General features: G+C 44.7%; 2 protein-coding genes across 11 annotated transcripts in view; both read left to right on the forward strand.

Annotated features, from left to right (window-relative positions):
* Nucleotides 1–12113, forward strand: part of KIZ (kizuna centrosomal protein) — a 52181-nt gene extending 40068 nt beyond the window's left edge. For 8 of the 9 annotated variants that reach the window (XM_052783866.1, XM_052783872.1, XM_052783867.1 and 5 more), the window contains 3 exons: nucleotides 1954–2053; nucleotides 10045–10088; nucleotides 11873–12113. In XM_052783866.1, coding sequence (XP_052639826.1) covers nucleotides 1954–2053; nucleotides 10045–10088; nucleotides 11873–11976 — 248 coding nt within the window. In that variant the 3' untranslated portion in view covers nucleotides 11977–12113. Of the gene's footprint in view, nucleotides 1–1953; nucleotides 2054–10044; nucleotides 10089–11073; nucleotides 11207–11872 lie in introns of all 9 variants that reach the window. The other variant, XR_008234691.1, reaches the window with a different exon arrangement.
* Nucleotides 12114–16992: 4879 nt separating this feature from the next.
* The window catches only part of XRN2 (5'-3' exoribonuclease 2), a 54067-nt gene continuing 53527 nt past the window's right edge, over nucleotides 16993–17532 (forward strand). For both annotated transcript variants that reach the window (XM_052783875.1, XM_052783876.1), the window contains exon 1: nucleotides 16993–17144. In XM_052783875.1, the coding sequence (XP_052639835.1) occupies nucleotides 17070–17144 (75 nt within the window). In that variant the 5' untranslated portion in view covers nucleotides 16993–17069. The remainder of the gene's footprint in view (nucleotides 17145–17532) is intronic.

Consider the following 17532-nt stretch of genomic DNA (forward strand, 5'->3'; position numbering starts at 1 on the left):
CACCCTCTGAAGCTGCCATCCGCTCTGGAAACTCTCTACCTGTTACAGTTGGGAAAGAGGAAAAGCGTGCAGTTCATTAACAGACTGTAATGAGGTGCATATGTCCCTCTGCAGGTGCAGGGCTGAAATGGGAAGGGTGGTTAGAACTGATGATTTGTGTGGAGCCCACTTGGTTCACATTCTCCTTCACACAAGGAGCGAGCCACGCGCCGGAGCCATGTCTGAGAGCACATGTAACAGGATTTTGAATGTTGGCAGAGTCTATGGCCTGTTGTGTTCTGTTAGCTGGGCACAGCTTGCTTGTGCAAGGCTTTTTCGAGGCAGAGGGATGCTCTCCTGAAGCAAAGCCTGCTCTATCCCCAGGCAAGAAGTGAGCACGTAATCTCGGCTGTGTTGTGTGTTGTAGTTTGAATCTGTGCATGAAGTGCCCTGAAAAACAGCCCCATATTAAGTGCTTTATTGCTGGAGTGAAAAGCAGTTTCTGGGAGTTCTGACTCGATTAGATTAAATTAGCTTTTTTACTTTCGCAAAGTAATGTACAAACAAGTGTGACTATTCATTCCTTTGTGGTCAGGGGTTTCTCAGTGCATGCCCACACTGCTCAGTCTGCGGGTCTGAGCTGCCGTCAGTCTTGTATCCAGGACGTCCTCTGTGATCTCCGCAGGTCTCTGCTCCTCTGCGCGTGTACATCACGGGAAAGGGAGGGGTCCCCCTTTTTTCCTTTTCTTTTTTTCTCCTTTTCTCTTTTTTTTTCCCCCTCCCATTCTTGATTTCTTTTTTCTTCATGCATTCTCTGGGAAGTGGTCAGACTTTGTTTGCAAGCAGCATGCTGCTGCCAGTGCAGCACCTGTGCCTGAGCTCTGCCATCCCCTGTGCCGGTCAGGCGTCTCGCACCTCTTTGTTGCTGAGACTGAGCAAGATTTGTGCTGCTGAAATCCAAGCACAGAGTCGTGTGAGCTGCTGGAGCAGACTGGTGACATGCACAGCCAGTTAGAAAGTAGAGTGTCCAATATGTACAGAAATACTAAATTATCCTGGGTTGGAATGAAGTTGGAAACAATCAGGGCTTGTTTATAATTTCAGTACTTTTATATATTTTTTTTTTTTAATATATATGCAAAGTAGCCTTTTAAAGTGGGATTTGTACTTGAGCATCGTGTTCTTTGGGAACGAGTACAAAGATGAGCAAATGTACAATTCCAGTGAATGAATTCATTTACCTCTCTTTTTTTTTTTTTTTTTTTTTTTTTTAAATCAATCTCTACAGAATGGAAATGAGATACACAGAGCGGGGGGGTGAAAGGACAGAAAGGACAGCATGGATAAAAGATTTTGAAGTAGCTGGGTGTTTGGCTATTTAAGTCAAAAATCCCAAGATTTGTGTCTCCCAAATGCAGCTCTATTTCAAGAGAATGGTTGAAAATACTGATGTATCAAATAATATGAAGAGAACTGTAACTATCCTATACAAAAAATAATCTACATTTAAGGGGAAGGGGAATAAAAATAACTTTGCTTCCTGATTAACTAAAGAAATGAGAACTCAGGAATTTAAAAAAAAGAGTAGAAAGACCTCAGAAATCCTTTTAAGTTTTGCGTGAAGTTGCCATGATGCAATACAGCTCTTAAAAGAATCTCAGTGTTTGCTCTTTTTTCTAAAATGAGGTAAAACATGCAGAAATTTCACTATTCACAAGAAATCATCATCATAAAACTGATAGTGAGGGACTCTTGGGTTTTGTGTAACTGATTTCCACTTAATCATGAGCAAGCAATCCTGAGGCAGATACCATAACTGTGTGCTCTTCTCTGGACTTTGTCATCAAACCAAGAGTGTGGCCATTATGTGCATCTATTTGAAAATAAGAGTGTGTTGCTGTTAGGCACTGCATGCTGTCGTAAGGTCCAGCCATCATTATTTGAAAATTTACATTTCACGTTTTCACTTAACAGGTCGGGATAGTGGTGATAATAGTTCCAAAGCAAAAGCAGGCCAAGAAATGCATTCGGAAACTAGTTCTTCACCAAATGAAAGAAGTCCTCCCTTCTCAAGGTAAAGTTGTTAAATCTTGTAACATTTGAAATGCTTCTGTAGAATGAGAAGTGCTGACAGAAAATCACTGAAGCTCCAATTAATTTATTTTTTACTTGATCTAGGGTTAAGGTTTGTATTTATGTTTATCTAATAAAACATCTTGAACTTTGGTACACCTTAGAAAATATTTGTGCCACAGCCAAGTATTGTTTTGCAGCTGTTGTTTTCTCATTTTAAGACTCAATTGACATCTCAGTGAACCACAAATTAGCGTGTACAGCTGCTCTCAGTAGGGCTACTCAGGGGCCAGACAATAGGAGTTGTCAGGAGAGGGGCAGACATAAAACATAAAGTCTTCAAGAAATAAAGTGGTGGGTTTCTTCTCCATGTATCCGAGATGTAAACTAGCTGTAACTGGATAACGCTTTTCATGGGCTCAGGGTTTGGGGTGTTTTTTTTTAATATTTACTGGGGTATTTATAACTTGCCTTTCTTGCTTTCCAACTGAGTAGGTTTAATTAATGGCCTCAAATATACCTAAAGGGTGCAGTTTTTCTTTTTTCTTTTTTTTTTTTTTTTTTTTTTTTAAGAAAAAAAGTTGGTTTGTGGGTTTTTGGGGGGATTTTTGTGTGGGGGTTGTTTTTAACTACAGCAGTTCCCTTTGGGTCCCTGAGCAGTTCTGTTGGATGTTCCTTGTATTCTTCATTGGCATGTAACGGTAATCAAACAGCAGCAATCAAATTAGTGGTCAAGAAGCAGCAGAAAATAGGATATAACACAGCCATCTCATGAAATATTGGCTGGGCTTTAGATCCTTATCTGCTCTTATTAGAACAGCCCAGCAAGTGGGTGCTGCTGCTACGCGGCTCCTGGTCTGAAAACTGCCATCAATAGCACTCAGGAAGGGACTTTAAAGCATTTTGGTAAATGTTTAACTCCTTCTGCTTACACGGCATCGCTATCTTTCTGTAGCTTTCTTATGCTGTTATTGATGAGGTCAGTTCCAATTTTGCAAGTGTTGTTCTGCATTTTGTGTTAAAATCACAGTATTTCTGTAATTCTTCAAGTACAGTAAATACAAGCTGTAATACACTATTGATGAATGGCATTCATGCTTTTCTTTAAGATTAATTCTTATAGTCTTATGCTCAAACTCTTTTTTAATTTTTTCTTTTTTTTCTCTTTTTAAATTTTCTGAAACTTCAAGAATGATGTTCCAAATCATACTACCTAATGCTGTGAAATGTAAGGGTGGTCCTATAGATGAATTTTTAAATGTTAAATTTTAATCATTTACTGAAGCCCAGGCAGCAGGAAGAAAAGGATCAGGCCCTGAAGAACTCACAGCATCACTGCTAAGCACCTGAATAAAATATGTATAATTTAAAATGAACTATTTTTTTTAATTAAAAAAAAAAAGTCTCCAAGGTTTTTCCCCCTTGGATGTTGCACTGCTTGCTAATAATGCGTTTGACAACTTCTGCATTTTTCAGATGCTGTTCATACAGCGTACTTTTTTTGCTGGTTTTTTTCAAATTCTTGTTTGCGATAGATTTTAAAATAATTTTCTCTGCCTTATAATTTCATGCCTTTCAGTGCTGAGAAGCAAGTGCGCTTCATGTGCTGATACATGATGATGCTGCTCTAAAAAAAAGAAATCTCTCATAGCGGCTTAAAGTTAGTTTTTCTAAATGAGTCAAAAATAACACAGCCTTCTAAACATGAAGTTTGTTAACAACCCTTGCTTTTGGACACTTGGCGTCCGCTCTGCGGAGACGGAGAGCGGCAAAAGTAGTGAGAAAGACAGAGAAATGGAAAGGGCGGCCAGCCGCTTGTTTGCGGCCAGGACGCAGTGCAATTTCTTTGCCGCTCGCATTTAAGCGCTCCACTTACTGCAGTCACTTCTCGGGCTTTATTGCTTTTACAAGTGGTCTTGAAACCCACTACTTGAGAATAAACATAACTGTGTAGCACTGCTGTGGTACTTTTTATAAATTCTTCTTTGCTCCGTTTTGTCACTGAGCTGATGAGTGACCTCGCAAAAGACCCTGCTGGACCTAAATAAAAAAAATGGCTTCCTCTGATGTCCTCCAGACAATAATTATGATGTGCCAGTTAAGCCCAAACTACAGCTGAGGGATTTTACTTTAAAGCAGAGGCTCGGGCGCAAAAATGCATTTATAGCTCTTTGTCTGGCACCTCATTATGTGTGGGCCTGATTCATTAAGTAATTGGTTTGCAGTTGTTTACATGAGTATTAAGGCTTTCTATTCAGCAGCCTTTGAGAGATACATTGTGCAAATGTTGCATGTTATGAATGCTGAATGAGGGGCAGGGGACCAGTCCTATTGGCTAAACACTGCGCTCTGTTGAAAAGCAAGAGAAAGAGATTGGGTGCTGCTTTGCATAGCAATGACTTTCTTAATAAGCTTTACAGATTAATACACACAAGCTATAAAAGATGCAAAGAGATACTCTTAGCACATTTATACATGCTCATTTCACTATTATGGTACTGGAGATGGGAAGAATTGAGGGCTTTCATATTCGGTTTTTCAGTGCGTGTCTTCAGTGCATGAGACTTAATAGAATCCGATGTTTATTGTATTATAAATCATGGGGAAGTAGGCAGATCTGCAACAGTTTATTATTAAAGATTCTTTCAATGTAAATCTTTTTCTGCCATTGTATTTCCTACAGCAAAATCATTTTGTGGTTGAGTGGGGATGAAAGGCATAATGTACGAAGGAGTGAGTCTTAATAGGAAGCTGCTCTCCGAGTAAAGACCACTTGTTCCCTTTTGTTCGGAGGTGCATGCCAGAGCTTCCTCTTTTCCCGCAAATATCATCCCGCTCTTCGCTTAGCTATAAAACTACTTTCTCCTGGCTTCATTTACTTTACTGAGGGAATATTTACGTGCACGGAGACGCAGCTTTCGTTTGAGGAGTTAGCGTTTTGCAGCAGAAAAGAGCACGTTAAATTGTACAATTACTTGGGGGAAAAGGTATCAGAAGTCAGGACTGAATCTCTCAGCGAGAGCGGGCAGCAGGCGATGTGTGTGGCATTTCGTGGTCCTGTAGAGATGGATGCAGCCAGTGGAGGTCACTAGCTTTCTGGGTAATTCCAAATTTTTGATGCAAACAGTTTATTTTTCTTTGACTTGTTTGCGCTGTCTCGTTTCGAAATAATCTGGAGATTAGAGATGCATTATCGACTGAGAACCAACGAACAATTTTAATTTGTCAGGACATAAACATGGTGTAAAGTATTTTAAACTTTGATTAATCTGTCTTCTGGAAGTAATCCGGTCTGGTCTCTGAAGGCAGCTTTTTAGTCGAAAGCCGCCTTTACCAAACACAGATGTAATGACATGCAAATAAAAGTTGGCAGATTATAATTCATCCTCTCAATTATCCTCGGGGGTGATGTTTAACACCGAGGCTGGCCATCGGGGGGCACTCCGGCTCTGTGCATCCCCCTGCAAAACCGGCCCGACATCCCTTGACTGGCTGGGGGGGGGAAACAGCCCGCCTTGGCCGGGGCTCTGGGGAGAGTCTCCAGAGGTTTGGGGCTGGGAGCGTGCGGGAGATGCGTTTACCAGAAAATCCAGGGAAAGTGGCATAGCGTGTTTCCGGGCTCCTGAGAGATGCACCTAGAAACCAGCCCGTATCTGGTTGTTGTATCCTCCTGCTGTACTTTCAGTTGTCACATCACTTCTGTAAGAAGCCGACTGTAAATTCAAGCACGTTTTTCTGACGTTACAGATATTTCTGTGAGCTTAGTTTCCTAAATCGTAGCATCCAGCTGTTGCAGAAATCGTAATGTTGTAGTGGGGATGCTCTACGGATATTTGTGGGGAATGGTTTGTGGGGAGAGGCAAGAACATCTATCAAAATACGTTGCCTTTGTAGTACAGAGGAAATAGTTTATTTTTGCGGCGATGCCTTACGCTTTTCCGACACAGCTTCATCACAGCCCTGTGATGCAGTCTTTGTGTTAGCAGTCTCTCTAGGCAAGAATGGTAGGGTTTTTTCTTCAGCGTGGTATATCTAAACAGAGAACAGTCTTAAATGTAGCTCGGTGTAGGTCTTTGTATCCTTAAAAAAAGGTCATCCTGCTTGCAGTGTAATTACTTAAATTCAATAGTATTACTCCAGTTCTGGCATGATGAATGGATTTTTTAGTTTATACTGACTTTCCAGGGTGGGGAATACTTGTGATGCCCAGTTTCTAGTAAATGATCAGCAGAAAATGATAGAGCCCTCGGGGTTCTGCAGGAACTGGCAGGAAAGCGTATGATCACGGGGGATACCCAGCTGAGACTGTCACATCGGAGGCACTGCCACTAAGCAGCCTGGCCTGCTTACTACCAAGAGGCTTTTAGATGGTCTTGAAAAATGCTTTTTAAAGACGGATCTACGACTCCGCATCCTCGCATATTGCTGGGGAGAAGCTTCATCGCTTCTCTCGCTGAGGGTTAATAAGCACCACCCTGTGAAAAAGAAGTGCTCGATTTGTTTTCCATGCTGCCTCAGCAGCGCTTGTGCAGGATGGAGGTGCGCAGGCTTCGAGCCTCTGACAAGATTAGCTGGAGTATCAGTGTTCCTGACACTGCTACACTTTGTGTTTTGTTTGTTTTTCTGATAAAACTTGGCATTTGGGTGGTGGTTTTTTCTCTTGGTGCTTGGGTGGTTTTTGTTGGTTTGGTTTTTTTTTTTCTTTCCCCTTGATGTTTGGGTAGTTTTCTTTGTGGTGTTTGGTTTTGGTTTTGGTTTTTTTTTCTTTTTTTTGCAATTGGGTGTCTGCCCCCCTTGGCATTTGGGTGTCTTTTTTCACTTGACACTAAAACATAGAGGTTCAACAGGTGCTATAGCAAAAAGATACTCAGAGTAAAGTAAACATTTTCTGCTGTTTTTCTGTGAGCCACCTCTATTAACTTGGTTCTTGTTGGTCTGGTATTTTCCTCTTAATATTAATTTTCTTTAGAGAGGGAAAAATATTTTCTTGGAGCTTTTTCATTTCTTATTGTTGCAGCATCTTCAATACAAAAAGCCTGTTTCATCACAGTAAAGGAGAGATTAAAAGGCCCTTTGAAGTTAAACTAGTTTGGGGTTTTTTCATTGTTAGAGCCTGGGTTCAGTTTGGAATTATTTTAGGGAAGAAGCAAATGTGTAAATGGATATTGAAGGGTCACGACAGGGGATTAGTCGAAGCAGTGAAACTGGCCTTACTTCATTTATACTCCTAAAATTTCTTTGCGGAGGTCTGTGTCGTTATTGTGTGCTCAGTATACCAGATGATAACTTTCATGATTGAATTTGCTGATTTGCAAATACAAATGTTTTGCAACGTAGAGATCTTGCATCTTATCAGTGGTGACCAACACTTCAGACATAATTCAATAATTTTATTCCTTGTTACAAAGCTATCTTGCAGCATTTTCCAGGCTTGGTTTGGTGGAGCTGCGATTTCCAATCTGGCCCTTCTGAAGTCCTAGCTCCATTTTTCCCTATCTCCCCAGGCGTTTCTCTGTGTGCCGACAGCTTTCGTGCCAAGCCTTTGCTGACGCCCTGTTCCCCGTCTTTCTCTTTATGGATTGCTGTGCCACGCTAACGCCCAGCTCCTGGGGTGCAGTGCTACAGCTCTGTGCTGTTCTGGGAGTGAATCCCATTCTACGTGCGGTGGGATAAGCCCCGGGAGGATGAACCCCAGCAAATAGATGGGTTTTGGTAGAATACAAACATCTGTCTCTCTCCCTCTCCTGTCAGCATTGACCACCTTCTTCATGGGAAGCCAGGGCAGAAGGAGGAAGGTTTCCAGACCTTCCTACAGCCATGGTGGTCCTTATCTGCTGCAACTTCTCCATGAGATCACTGGCCTTCAGCCAGGCCTGGAGCACCTCACAGTGCTTCGAGTTGTCCAGAGGACCAAGCCGCCTGAGACCTGGGAAGTCCTGCAGTGGTGGTCCCACGCTCCATGTTGTGCGCAGTGGTCTTCAGCACAGCAGGGGCTCTGGGCCCAAATGACCAACCCTCTCGTGTTTGATCTGGGCTTGAACCATGGAGAGAGGTGGAGCAAAAAAATCACTCCTAGGGACCTGCTAGCATGGCTGAATAACAAAACCCTACACGCCTCCCTTCTTGATAATGGGAGATGAAGCAGCAGGCAGTGGAAGCGGTAGCTGCCAGCTGCCTGATCTTGTTTTACTGAACTACTTGAAGATAAAATGGTTCTTGTGCAGTCTGCCACAGAAGTCACCTCTCAATTTGTAGCTCAGCAACAAGTGGTTTCTCTCTCTACACCCAGGGGAAAAACGATCCAGCTGCCAGAGTTACAGCCTCTTGAGCACATTTTTATTGGCTAAGCCTGGGATACGTGGAGCACCTCCTGGGAAATGCTGAGGGTCATGGAATCTCACCAAAGTGAACAAGAGTTAAGGGTGTTCATATTGCAGGACTCAGCCCAGAGGCTCCGACTTAAAATACTTGCTGGAAATAACTGTTGAGTAAATGTATTTGAACGAGAAGTTGAAGTGTAATGCAGCGTAGGGTTTGACTCTGAATGAAACAGAAAGGCATTTGCATGGTTTGCTAATGCTAAAATGTCAGACAAACATCTGAAGGCTAACATTTTGAAGTTTTTTACTTAAATAGTAAGCTAATAATTAGCTATATCACTGTTAATACTTTACTAGTATTGTTACTGTTACTAGTACTTAAGCCTCAGTTTGGTGTCTTGGTTGAACTTTGGCTACATTTAATATTCTTTTTCAGGGATTTTTTGTGTATCTGCAAAGAGGGAGGCTGTGTGCTAATGGCATTCACAGCTTGTAGAAAAGGAATGTGATTTAAACAGTATGAGCTTTCTCTTATTTAGAAGGAAAAGTTCTTGTAACATAGGTAGCTGTAACGTAATGAAACTTCCCTCTGCTTTAAGTTTAGCTTTCCAGCTGCAATCCCAAATTCTTACTGAATACAGTGGTACAAGACAAGCAGTGAATCATCTTTTTTTTTTTTTTGTATCTCCTTCATAAATGCCTCCATAATAGTAGTTAGAATATTTTTAACTCCCCACTTTAAACAACTATGCATTAGCTGCCATGTCTTTAAATGAAATGCAGCAAATTGTATGAAATTTTTGACAGCTGATTGAGTCCTGTTTTGACTGTGACAACAGCTTCAAATTGCAGCTTGACATTTGCTTATATTTTACTAGTTCGCACAGCAATGTCACAAATATCTCCTATTTGATCTTCCTTATTAAAATCAGCTGAAGCTTTATTTTTAGAGCTTATTGCAGGACTGTTAATATAACAGTTAATTCTCCTACATCATTGCCCCTATGTGATTATTTCACAGCCCCAACACAATACACACGCTACACACAAAAGATCAAAATGATTCCAGCTTGTTTGAGAGATTCAAAAGGGCCTGTGATGCTCTAGACACAAGAGCAGTCATTTAACAGAACAGAGTCACAACTGCATATACATCAAGGTAGATCAAAGGCAGCCGGGAGATTGCACATTTACATAGGGATGTGGATGATGCTGTGGGAACCCAGTAGCTGGGCTGGAGGAGGACACTGGCAGGAAGGGGACTAAGGAAGTTCAGTGAGCATCGGTGGGGGGTGCTTTTATTTTTGTTTGGATTTTTTCTTTACTTTCTTTGCATTATCTGAAAGGCCGCAAAAGATAGACGGAGCTCTGATCCTTTGTACCCTTAATTCACTATTGGTGTAAATTGGCGCTGTTACCAAGGAATGACTCCAGTTCACGCTGCCTGAACATCTGGACCAGTCTCCCTGCTGCATGTTAATTTCTCCACCTTTTAGAAGACATAAAGGTGAAGAAACCCTTGACAAAATAGTTATTTTTAAAGAAAAAGTAGTTACAGAAGTTACTGATTTTTTTTTTTAAACTACCTCACAGTATTTAAAAAAAAAGTTGACTTACATTCTTTTAATTTTGTCACATTGTGCTGATTATTTGAAATCTTTCTCTTTTACAGGACTGAAACCAGGAAGGGAATGGTAGCTGCTATAAAATCCAAAGGTAAGAAACCAATATTACGCCCTTTAAAATAGATGTCTTTCTAAGTGTAATTTATATTGTAGAAAACCTTTAAGGACAACATCATGGAACCGAATAAAATATGGGCATAAGGAGATGGGAAAGCATGGAATGGCCCTGTCTCAATACAGGAGCCAGCAAATAGTTGTCAGTGGTGTGGAAGGAGTTAGTGATCTTTGCTTTGGGGTTCAAATCAAATCAAATGGTAGTGAATAGCAGGTGGGAGAAAGCCTAGAGAAGGAAAAACCTGATGTTTTCTTGATCTTCCCTTTGAAATATGGGTTGCAGAAGTGGATGGGCAGCAGCCCGACTGTCTGCACAGTTACAATAGGTAGGCGCACAAAGGTGCCCATGCACCTGGAACAAAAAATCTGGAACAGTTGTTTTCCACGAGCAAGCAGGCTTTCTTTTTTAGTTGGTGTTTGGGCCCTGCACATTTTCATTCTCCCCTGCATTTCATTTTTCTCTTTTAACCACCATAAGGACCACTGGTGTCTGAAGTCACCTCTAATGGAGCCTTCTGTAAGTGAAGTCAGTGCTGGGAGCAGGCAGCTCTTCGCCTGGAGCCCAGCTTTAGGCACTATGCAGTCCCAAGTGGTACAGAACATATTTTAGAGGTGTGGTGTCTGGGCTGGTTTAAGGATGCCATAAATGACGGCTGCTGTGGCGCCATTTGAAAGGTGCCCTCACGTCCCCAGCCCATTTCCTTCTCTGCTGAGGAGTTTCATTTTTTGGAGCCTTTCAGCCATGTTCAGCCTCTGCCCAGGTGTCAAGTGTGGGAGCAAGCGCAGGGTGCAGCCGGCGCCGCTCTGATGTTCCCAGCTGAGTGCAGACCAGGGGGCCAGGGATATAGGATGAAAGATGCAGCTGCTCCATTTGTAGATAAGATGTTTATATAGCTTGTGCCATCAAAAGCACTGAACGCATTAACGGTGCCTCAACCAAACATGAGCTGAAATTTCTGTAGGAGGTATGACAGCCTTCCTCCCTCCTGCTGCCTGAATCCCTGTTTCTGAGTCTTACGCCTCATTTGGGATATCGTGGTTACTGCACTGACTTTGGACAAACAGCAGCCCTCTGAAAGCAGACAGCACAGCTCTGTAAGTGACTGTGGGCTTGACTTGTGCTTCCCCATGTGCCCTGCTTTTTACTTTTTTTTGGGTCAAATGAATTTATGTATTGAGGAATCTCCCAAGCGCTCTGAATTTAAATGTGGTTCTGTTTATTTCAGTGAAATTGTTTGCTAATTCCCAGAGCTATTTGTTAAAGCCATGCAGTTCTTTGAAGTCAATCTTGCCTGTATTTGATCCTATCTCAAAGTGGTCATTTTTCATGTGTGACATCATTGCCATTTTTATGCCAACTCTGTGATGTCATGCTCCGATTGTGACTTCACTGCAGGGTCAAGTAGAGGGAGAAAGTGGAACATAATAGACAAAGCTGTAATTCAGGCAGCAGCTGGTCAAGTAAATTGCTTGGAGTGGAAATGTTCTCTCAAGCTACCTTGAGGAACAATGAAGTGGGACCTCTGAATGAGCCCACTGTTTGGCCACAGCAGCTCCGGTATTGGAGACCACGACGTATTGACAGCATGCTGTATCGGAAATGCACGCCGAGATCTTGCGGTCTTCAAAACTCTGACCTTCTCTATAAGCCATGGTGTCTAGCTGCCCCTGGAGAGCTGTAAAATGATCATGTCTGTGACATAAATGACATAAACATGGAAAAGATCTTATAATTTTTTTTTATTTTCTCCTCACCCTCAGCCTTCTGGGGCGAATCTGAAGACAGCAGCTCCGAGATTGAGGCTGCTTTGCGCCCACAAACTCACACCACAGAAGCAGACGAATTTGATGACTTCTATGATTAAGATTCCCCCGCTCACTTTTGGGAAGAAATAAGCAATATAGTCTTGTGCATATTGAGAGTGCCACTGTCTAAAGTGCAGCTTATTGCTTTATATTCAAATAAAATTTAAATACAAAATAAATATTAGTTGGTACTGTACATGGCCTTCCTGTATGCGTGCTTTCTCTTAACTGCTAAGTGTTTTCCTGATCCGACGGCAATCCTGCCCTGTGAGACTGAGCCTTTGCGTGATGTATTTGGTTTTGGGGATGAGTGAAGATCTGTCCTGAGATGCCCGCTTTCTCGGAGATGCTTGCACAGTGCTCACCTCTGAGCGTTATCACCTCGGAGGGTGGGGGCTGTCTATAAAACAACCTCCTCCTCAGGTAGGCAGCAGGGTCCCTCTGTGTAGTGTCCTGTTTCTTCGTTGCTGGGGCTGGGCGCTGCTTGTCCGCAGTCCCCTGCTCACTGTGAGCATCTCCTGCCCGGTGCCAGCAGGACAGGTGCAGGATGCAGTTGTGTGACAGGTAACTCTTCTGTGTGTGGCAGAGGTGAGGTGGCTGTCAGGTGAGGAGTCAATTGCTAGTGATCTGGAATTGACAGTGCTATTTGGCCAAATCCAGCTTGCCCCTCTCTTGCTGGAAACTGCTCAGTAGTGCCACTTCCTCCAACTTTTGTTGCACTCTGAATGCAAAGACTATCCTCTGCTGCTGCTTGTATGTATTCTGGTATTTCGACTACAGAGCTAGATGTGGTTTTGAAGAAAGCGAGCGAGCATTCTGGGTATGCATACATATGCTACTCAGGGCAGGCTGGCATGTTTGATCTTTATCATCTTCTGCAACAGATCAAGAAGAAGAAATGCATAAAATGTACATTTCTAATTCGGCATGTTTTGGAATAGAGCGGCATTTACATGTGGCAAGCCCCAGTGATTTTCTGCTTTTACTTGCTTTGTAAAATCTGTGCTGGCATTGCTGTATGGACATCACAGTAATTGGATGACTCTAGGAGCTTCATGCATTTTTAATTTTCTCCTTTTAATTCCTTTTATCTAAAATTAAGTTCATTAAACATGAGATTTTCTTTCGAAGGGAGAAACCAGGGGACACATTAAAAAAAAAATCTGTTCATAATTACGATAAGTTCAAAAGCAAAAAACAGCACCCCAATTAAACTCCACTGCAAAGCAGTACTGCATCTTTGAATACAGGCACCAATCTCTGGACCCAGTCCATCAAAAACAATTTTAAAATGGTAACAATATTCAATTTAATAAAAAAAGTGTGTGGTCCGAGACAAGCTTGAGAATATGAAATAAAGGCTTGCAGAAGGCTTGAAAATGAGAAGAAACCCTTAGTACAGATGTCTGCTGGCTTGCCTAATCTCGTGGTTTTCAGTCTAACATTGGCAATGGTGCAGTGCTGTATGTTCCAACAATGGGAAAATCAGCTGCACGAAGGACGGAGCTGGGTGGGTGTATGACCGGGGCTGATGTCATGTGGGACAGCTGGACTTGACTAAAGGACTGAAGCTGGACTTTACTGAAGGCTTTAATGTCCTCCCCCACTGTGCTGGGGTTTCTGTGCCTGTTTGACCACAGGCTATTTTGGATTAAGGCTTCTGTGATCCCTCCCTTCAAAGGCTGGCTAGCTGATACAGCCTCAGCCACAAAAACAGCAAAGATCCCTCTGCCCTTCCCAATTTTTGCCACACCAGCTCCCCATGTCCTGTGGGACCACTGTCCCACAGAGAAGCCCCTGTGTTGTGTGATGGGCAAGTTAGTCAAGGGATTGGAGGTGTGCTGGGAGGAGAAGGCAGCCCATGGGGACCACAGGAGGTCTCCTGCTTCCCAAAGCAGCAATTCCCATGTGCCAGGCGATGGTGTGGGCTGTGCCAGGCTGCTGGAGAGGGTGGCGCAGCTCCCAGCTCTTCATTGCTATGGCCAGCCTCAGTCAACACCTGGCTATCAAAGCCTCGGGGGTGCAAGGGATGGGAATCGCAGGACTGTCCTGCAAATTGTGACACTGGAAAACAAGTTCCGCAATGTGATGGCAATGTGACCAGAAGGGCTGGCACGTTGTCATGCTGCTGCTCTTGGTGGACCACCAGGTAGGTTTAGGGGCTTCTCCTAGCAGCGTGTTGGAGGCTTATTGTTCTTCGTGTACTGCATGCTCAATGTCACCCAGGAGACCTGTATCAGAACCACTGTCTGAACCCACCATCCCGAGGGCTGGTACCTCGCTGGGTCATCACTCCTTGCTGCTTTTTTCTGATCATCCCTAAGCCGTGGTAATTCATTCCTGATGGTCCTAGCCATCTGCTAAATGTAAGCTCACCAGCATGCCACACCACAGACAGACTATTGCTATGTGATTTTTTCAGTGAATGTCAGACCAAGGTTCATCTGGAAAAAGTCTCTCTAGCAGCCTGCGCTGCTAAGTAACATTGCATCAAATCCACAGCACCTTTGTAGTTTTAAGCTCTTCCTGAGTGATTCCGGGTTCTTGATGTCAGCCCACTTTATATCTCCTTGCATGATACAAGGCGCCCATCACCAGTCTTTGGTGCTTTCCATTCCCTCAGTCCAGCTCAGCCACAGACATGCAACTCGTGACAGATGACAGATGGCTTTGGGAGCTTCTGCTAAGGCAATATCTCTTTTTCGGTGTTCAAGCGATAGCCGAGTTCCTCCAGAGCATTATTTATTATACTCTTATTGTGCACAGACTCATTAGATGCAAAACATTCTGCCAGTCAACTTTATTCTGCTCCTTCACAGCTGTCATACTGGCAGCCCAAAGATGATGACAGATGATGGTGATGGACAGGGGGACTGTAATCAATACAGCCTTAACAGATTTAAATCAGCATGCCACTCATCTATGGAAAATACTGTAACGAAAAGTCTTCCCGTATTCCTGCTGTGTATGTGCAGCGACTTGGTGCTATGGTCTTTTTTCACGTGTCCCACGCACACAGCTGCTAGGTGAAACTTTGGCTCATGCCCCTGTACATCCGCTGACAAAAACAAGTTAGCACATAGGGGCTGACAAAAAAATGCTAGATGAATGCCGTTGCCTGGTGAGCCAAAATGGAGTCTTGTGTGGGCATGCAGCCCGGACTCCGAGACCTTGCAGAGAGAAGCAGGGCCTTGGGTTGCTGATGGGGAAGCCGACGGAGCTGGCAGTCGCTTCCCGGGAAAGAAGGTCGCCCTGGGAAAGGAGCTCATCCCCACTTCAAATCAGACATTTGGCAGAAACTGATACTGCTGTTTGTGAACGAGATTGTTTTTCTCTAGTGGCAGACCTCTGCTACTGCTTCTTGCACAAGAGAAGACTCCGTCTTTTTCAGTTCGCTGGTGCACACCTGGCACAACAGCAGCCCTCCCACTCAGCTGCCTCTGCCTTGCCTATCTTGTCCTTAAAAAACTGTGCCTTCATCTAGCAAGTACTGGGCATATTCCTTCACCGAGGATTCCAGGTCACAAGTTCCTGCAGCATGAGTTTTGCTTTAGGATATTTGTAAGGGTTTGGGTTTTGTTTTGTTTGGTGGGGGGGGGGTTTAGCAAAATGCAGATTGACTTTTCAAGGAAATGTTTGTTGCAGTATTAATTTTTTCAGCACTTGTTTACTCAAGTAATTATAAGATAAGATGATCACATTTCATTTGCATTTGCTACTGCTGCTGTCTTCTGTTTTCTTTAGCATTATCAGAAAAACAACTGATTGCCCATCAATACAAACAAAATGTTAATACTAAGCTGTCGTGCTCGATACTAAATTCCAGGAGGAGAAGCACTACAATAGGAAACTTCAATCAGGGTACACTTTGTAAGGAACAGATAAAGGACAATCTTTAGCTGATACCACAGATGTGGTGCCAATACAAAGTTGCTGGGGAAATTTATTCAAGTCACAGATTTTATTAAGAGGAGTGACACCAGAAAATGGCTTAACAACAGCTAAGTGAGGCTAAAAATAATGAGAAATACAATATTGGGTTAATTTGTTCTACAGCAAATTAGCAAGGTAGCAAGGTTCCTCTCCCCTCCCCAAATCAGCAGCATTGACTCAACAAGCACTGCTGAGATTTTGTTATTTTTGTTAATGATTCCCAGGCTGCTTTTTCATGTCCTCGCCCCCGTCACTGCCCTCCTAATGAAGGTGATATATAGCGACAGGCCACAGCAGAGCACAAAATCTTCCTCATGTTAATCCCATTTAATGCCTGAAGGTTTAATTCCATTTCAACATCGTCAAACGGCTAACTTAATAGTATTTGCTTATGCAACAGGCAAAGCAATAGGACAGGGTTTCTTTACGCTGCCTCTTGCCACTGTCACGAATCGCACCAAGTGATTTTATGCTCGCTGCTTCTGGCCACGTCCCCTCCGCTTCTGCTGCTCTTCCACCTCCCTGCCAGCGCTGCCAACAGCTCCCTCCCTCCTTCGAAGGTGAAAAGGCCTCTTCCAGAGCCTCACCCTTCGGTCTGAGTTCCTTACTGTGGAGGGAGGCTCACGGAAACTGAAAGCAGCCTCAGAGCTTTAGCTCTGACAAAGCAGCCATGCCCTGAATCACTTTTGTCATGTGTCTTCTGCTCAAACCATCCCACGACGGCAAGCTACCTTTTTTGTTTAACAGGGCAGCTAATGGAGGGAAGTTTTCACACAGAGCCCCGTCTGAGAGCAAGGACGGCATGTGGTGCTGCCTCAGACGTCAGTCTAGCCTCAGGCTTTTCCCTTCCGACTGTCATCTTTGTGCCTAAGGAGCTCCCCTACAGATTCCGGGCCGAGATGACGCCGCGGGCCCCTCACGGCAGGTCAGGGGCAAGCCCAGACAACGCCCCTCCGCCTCTCCCCTCAAGCCGCCATGGCACCCTCGGCCCCGCGCCTGCGCACTGGGGCGCGCCCGCCCCTAAGATGGCGGCCCCGCCGCGTGCGCCTCACGTGACCACCTCCTCCTCCCGCCGCCGGCGCCGCCTGCGCCGCCGCGGGCGCGCGCGCTCCCCCATGGTACCCCGCGCTGCCCTTTGCCCCCGGAAGCGCTGCTCCCTGCCTCGCCCGGCACCGCCGCCGCGAGCCGCGGTCCGGCCGCCCCCGTTCCCCGCTCCGCCATGGGAGTCCCGGCCTTCTTCCGCTGGCTCAGTCGCAAGTACCCCTCCATCATCGTCAACTGCGTGGAGGAGAAGGTGAGGCGGGCCGCCGCCCCGCCCCGTCCCGTCCCTCCCCGGCCTCCTGTCCCGGGACGGGGCCGGGCCCTCTGACGGCCGCCCCGTGACTGCGTGGGGCTGTGGGTCGGGGGGGGGGGGGGGGCGGGCAGTTTGGGAAGCGTCACCTGCCGGTACTTAGGGCCTGCCCGTACTGTGCTGCCTCCAGCCCCGTCTTCGCTGTCTCGGGCGCTCCGGGTGCCTTTTCGGGGGGGGGTCGGGGGATTGGGGGGGTAGGGTTTGCCGGGTTTTTTTGGACTTGGCAGTTTTAATCTCGGTGAAAGTGGCGGGTGTCGAGGAGAAGTTAACGTACCTGCTTGATTTTCACTCGGGTGCGTGAGCAGTTCAGCGGCTTGGGAGGAATGGGGTT

The sequence above is a fragment of the Harpia harpyja genome, chromosome 4 (genome assembly GCF_026419915.1).
Source record: "Harpia harpyja isolate bHarHar1 chromosome 4, bHarHar1 primary haplotype, whole genome shotgun sequence".
In the NCBI taxonomy this organism is placed as follows: Eukaryota; Metazoa; Chordata; class Aves; order Accipitriformes; family Accipitridae; genus Harpia; species Harpia harpyja.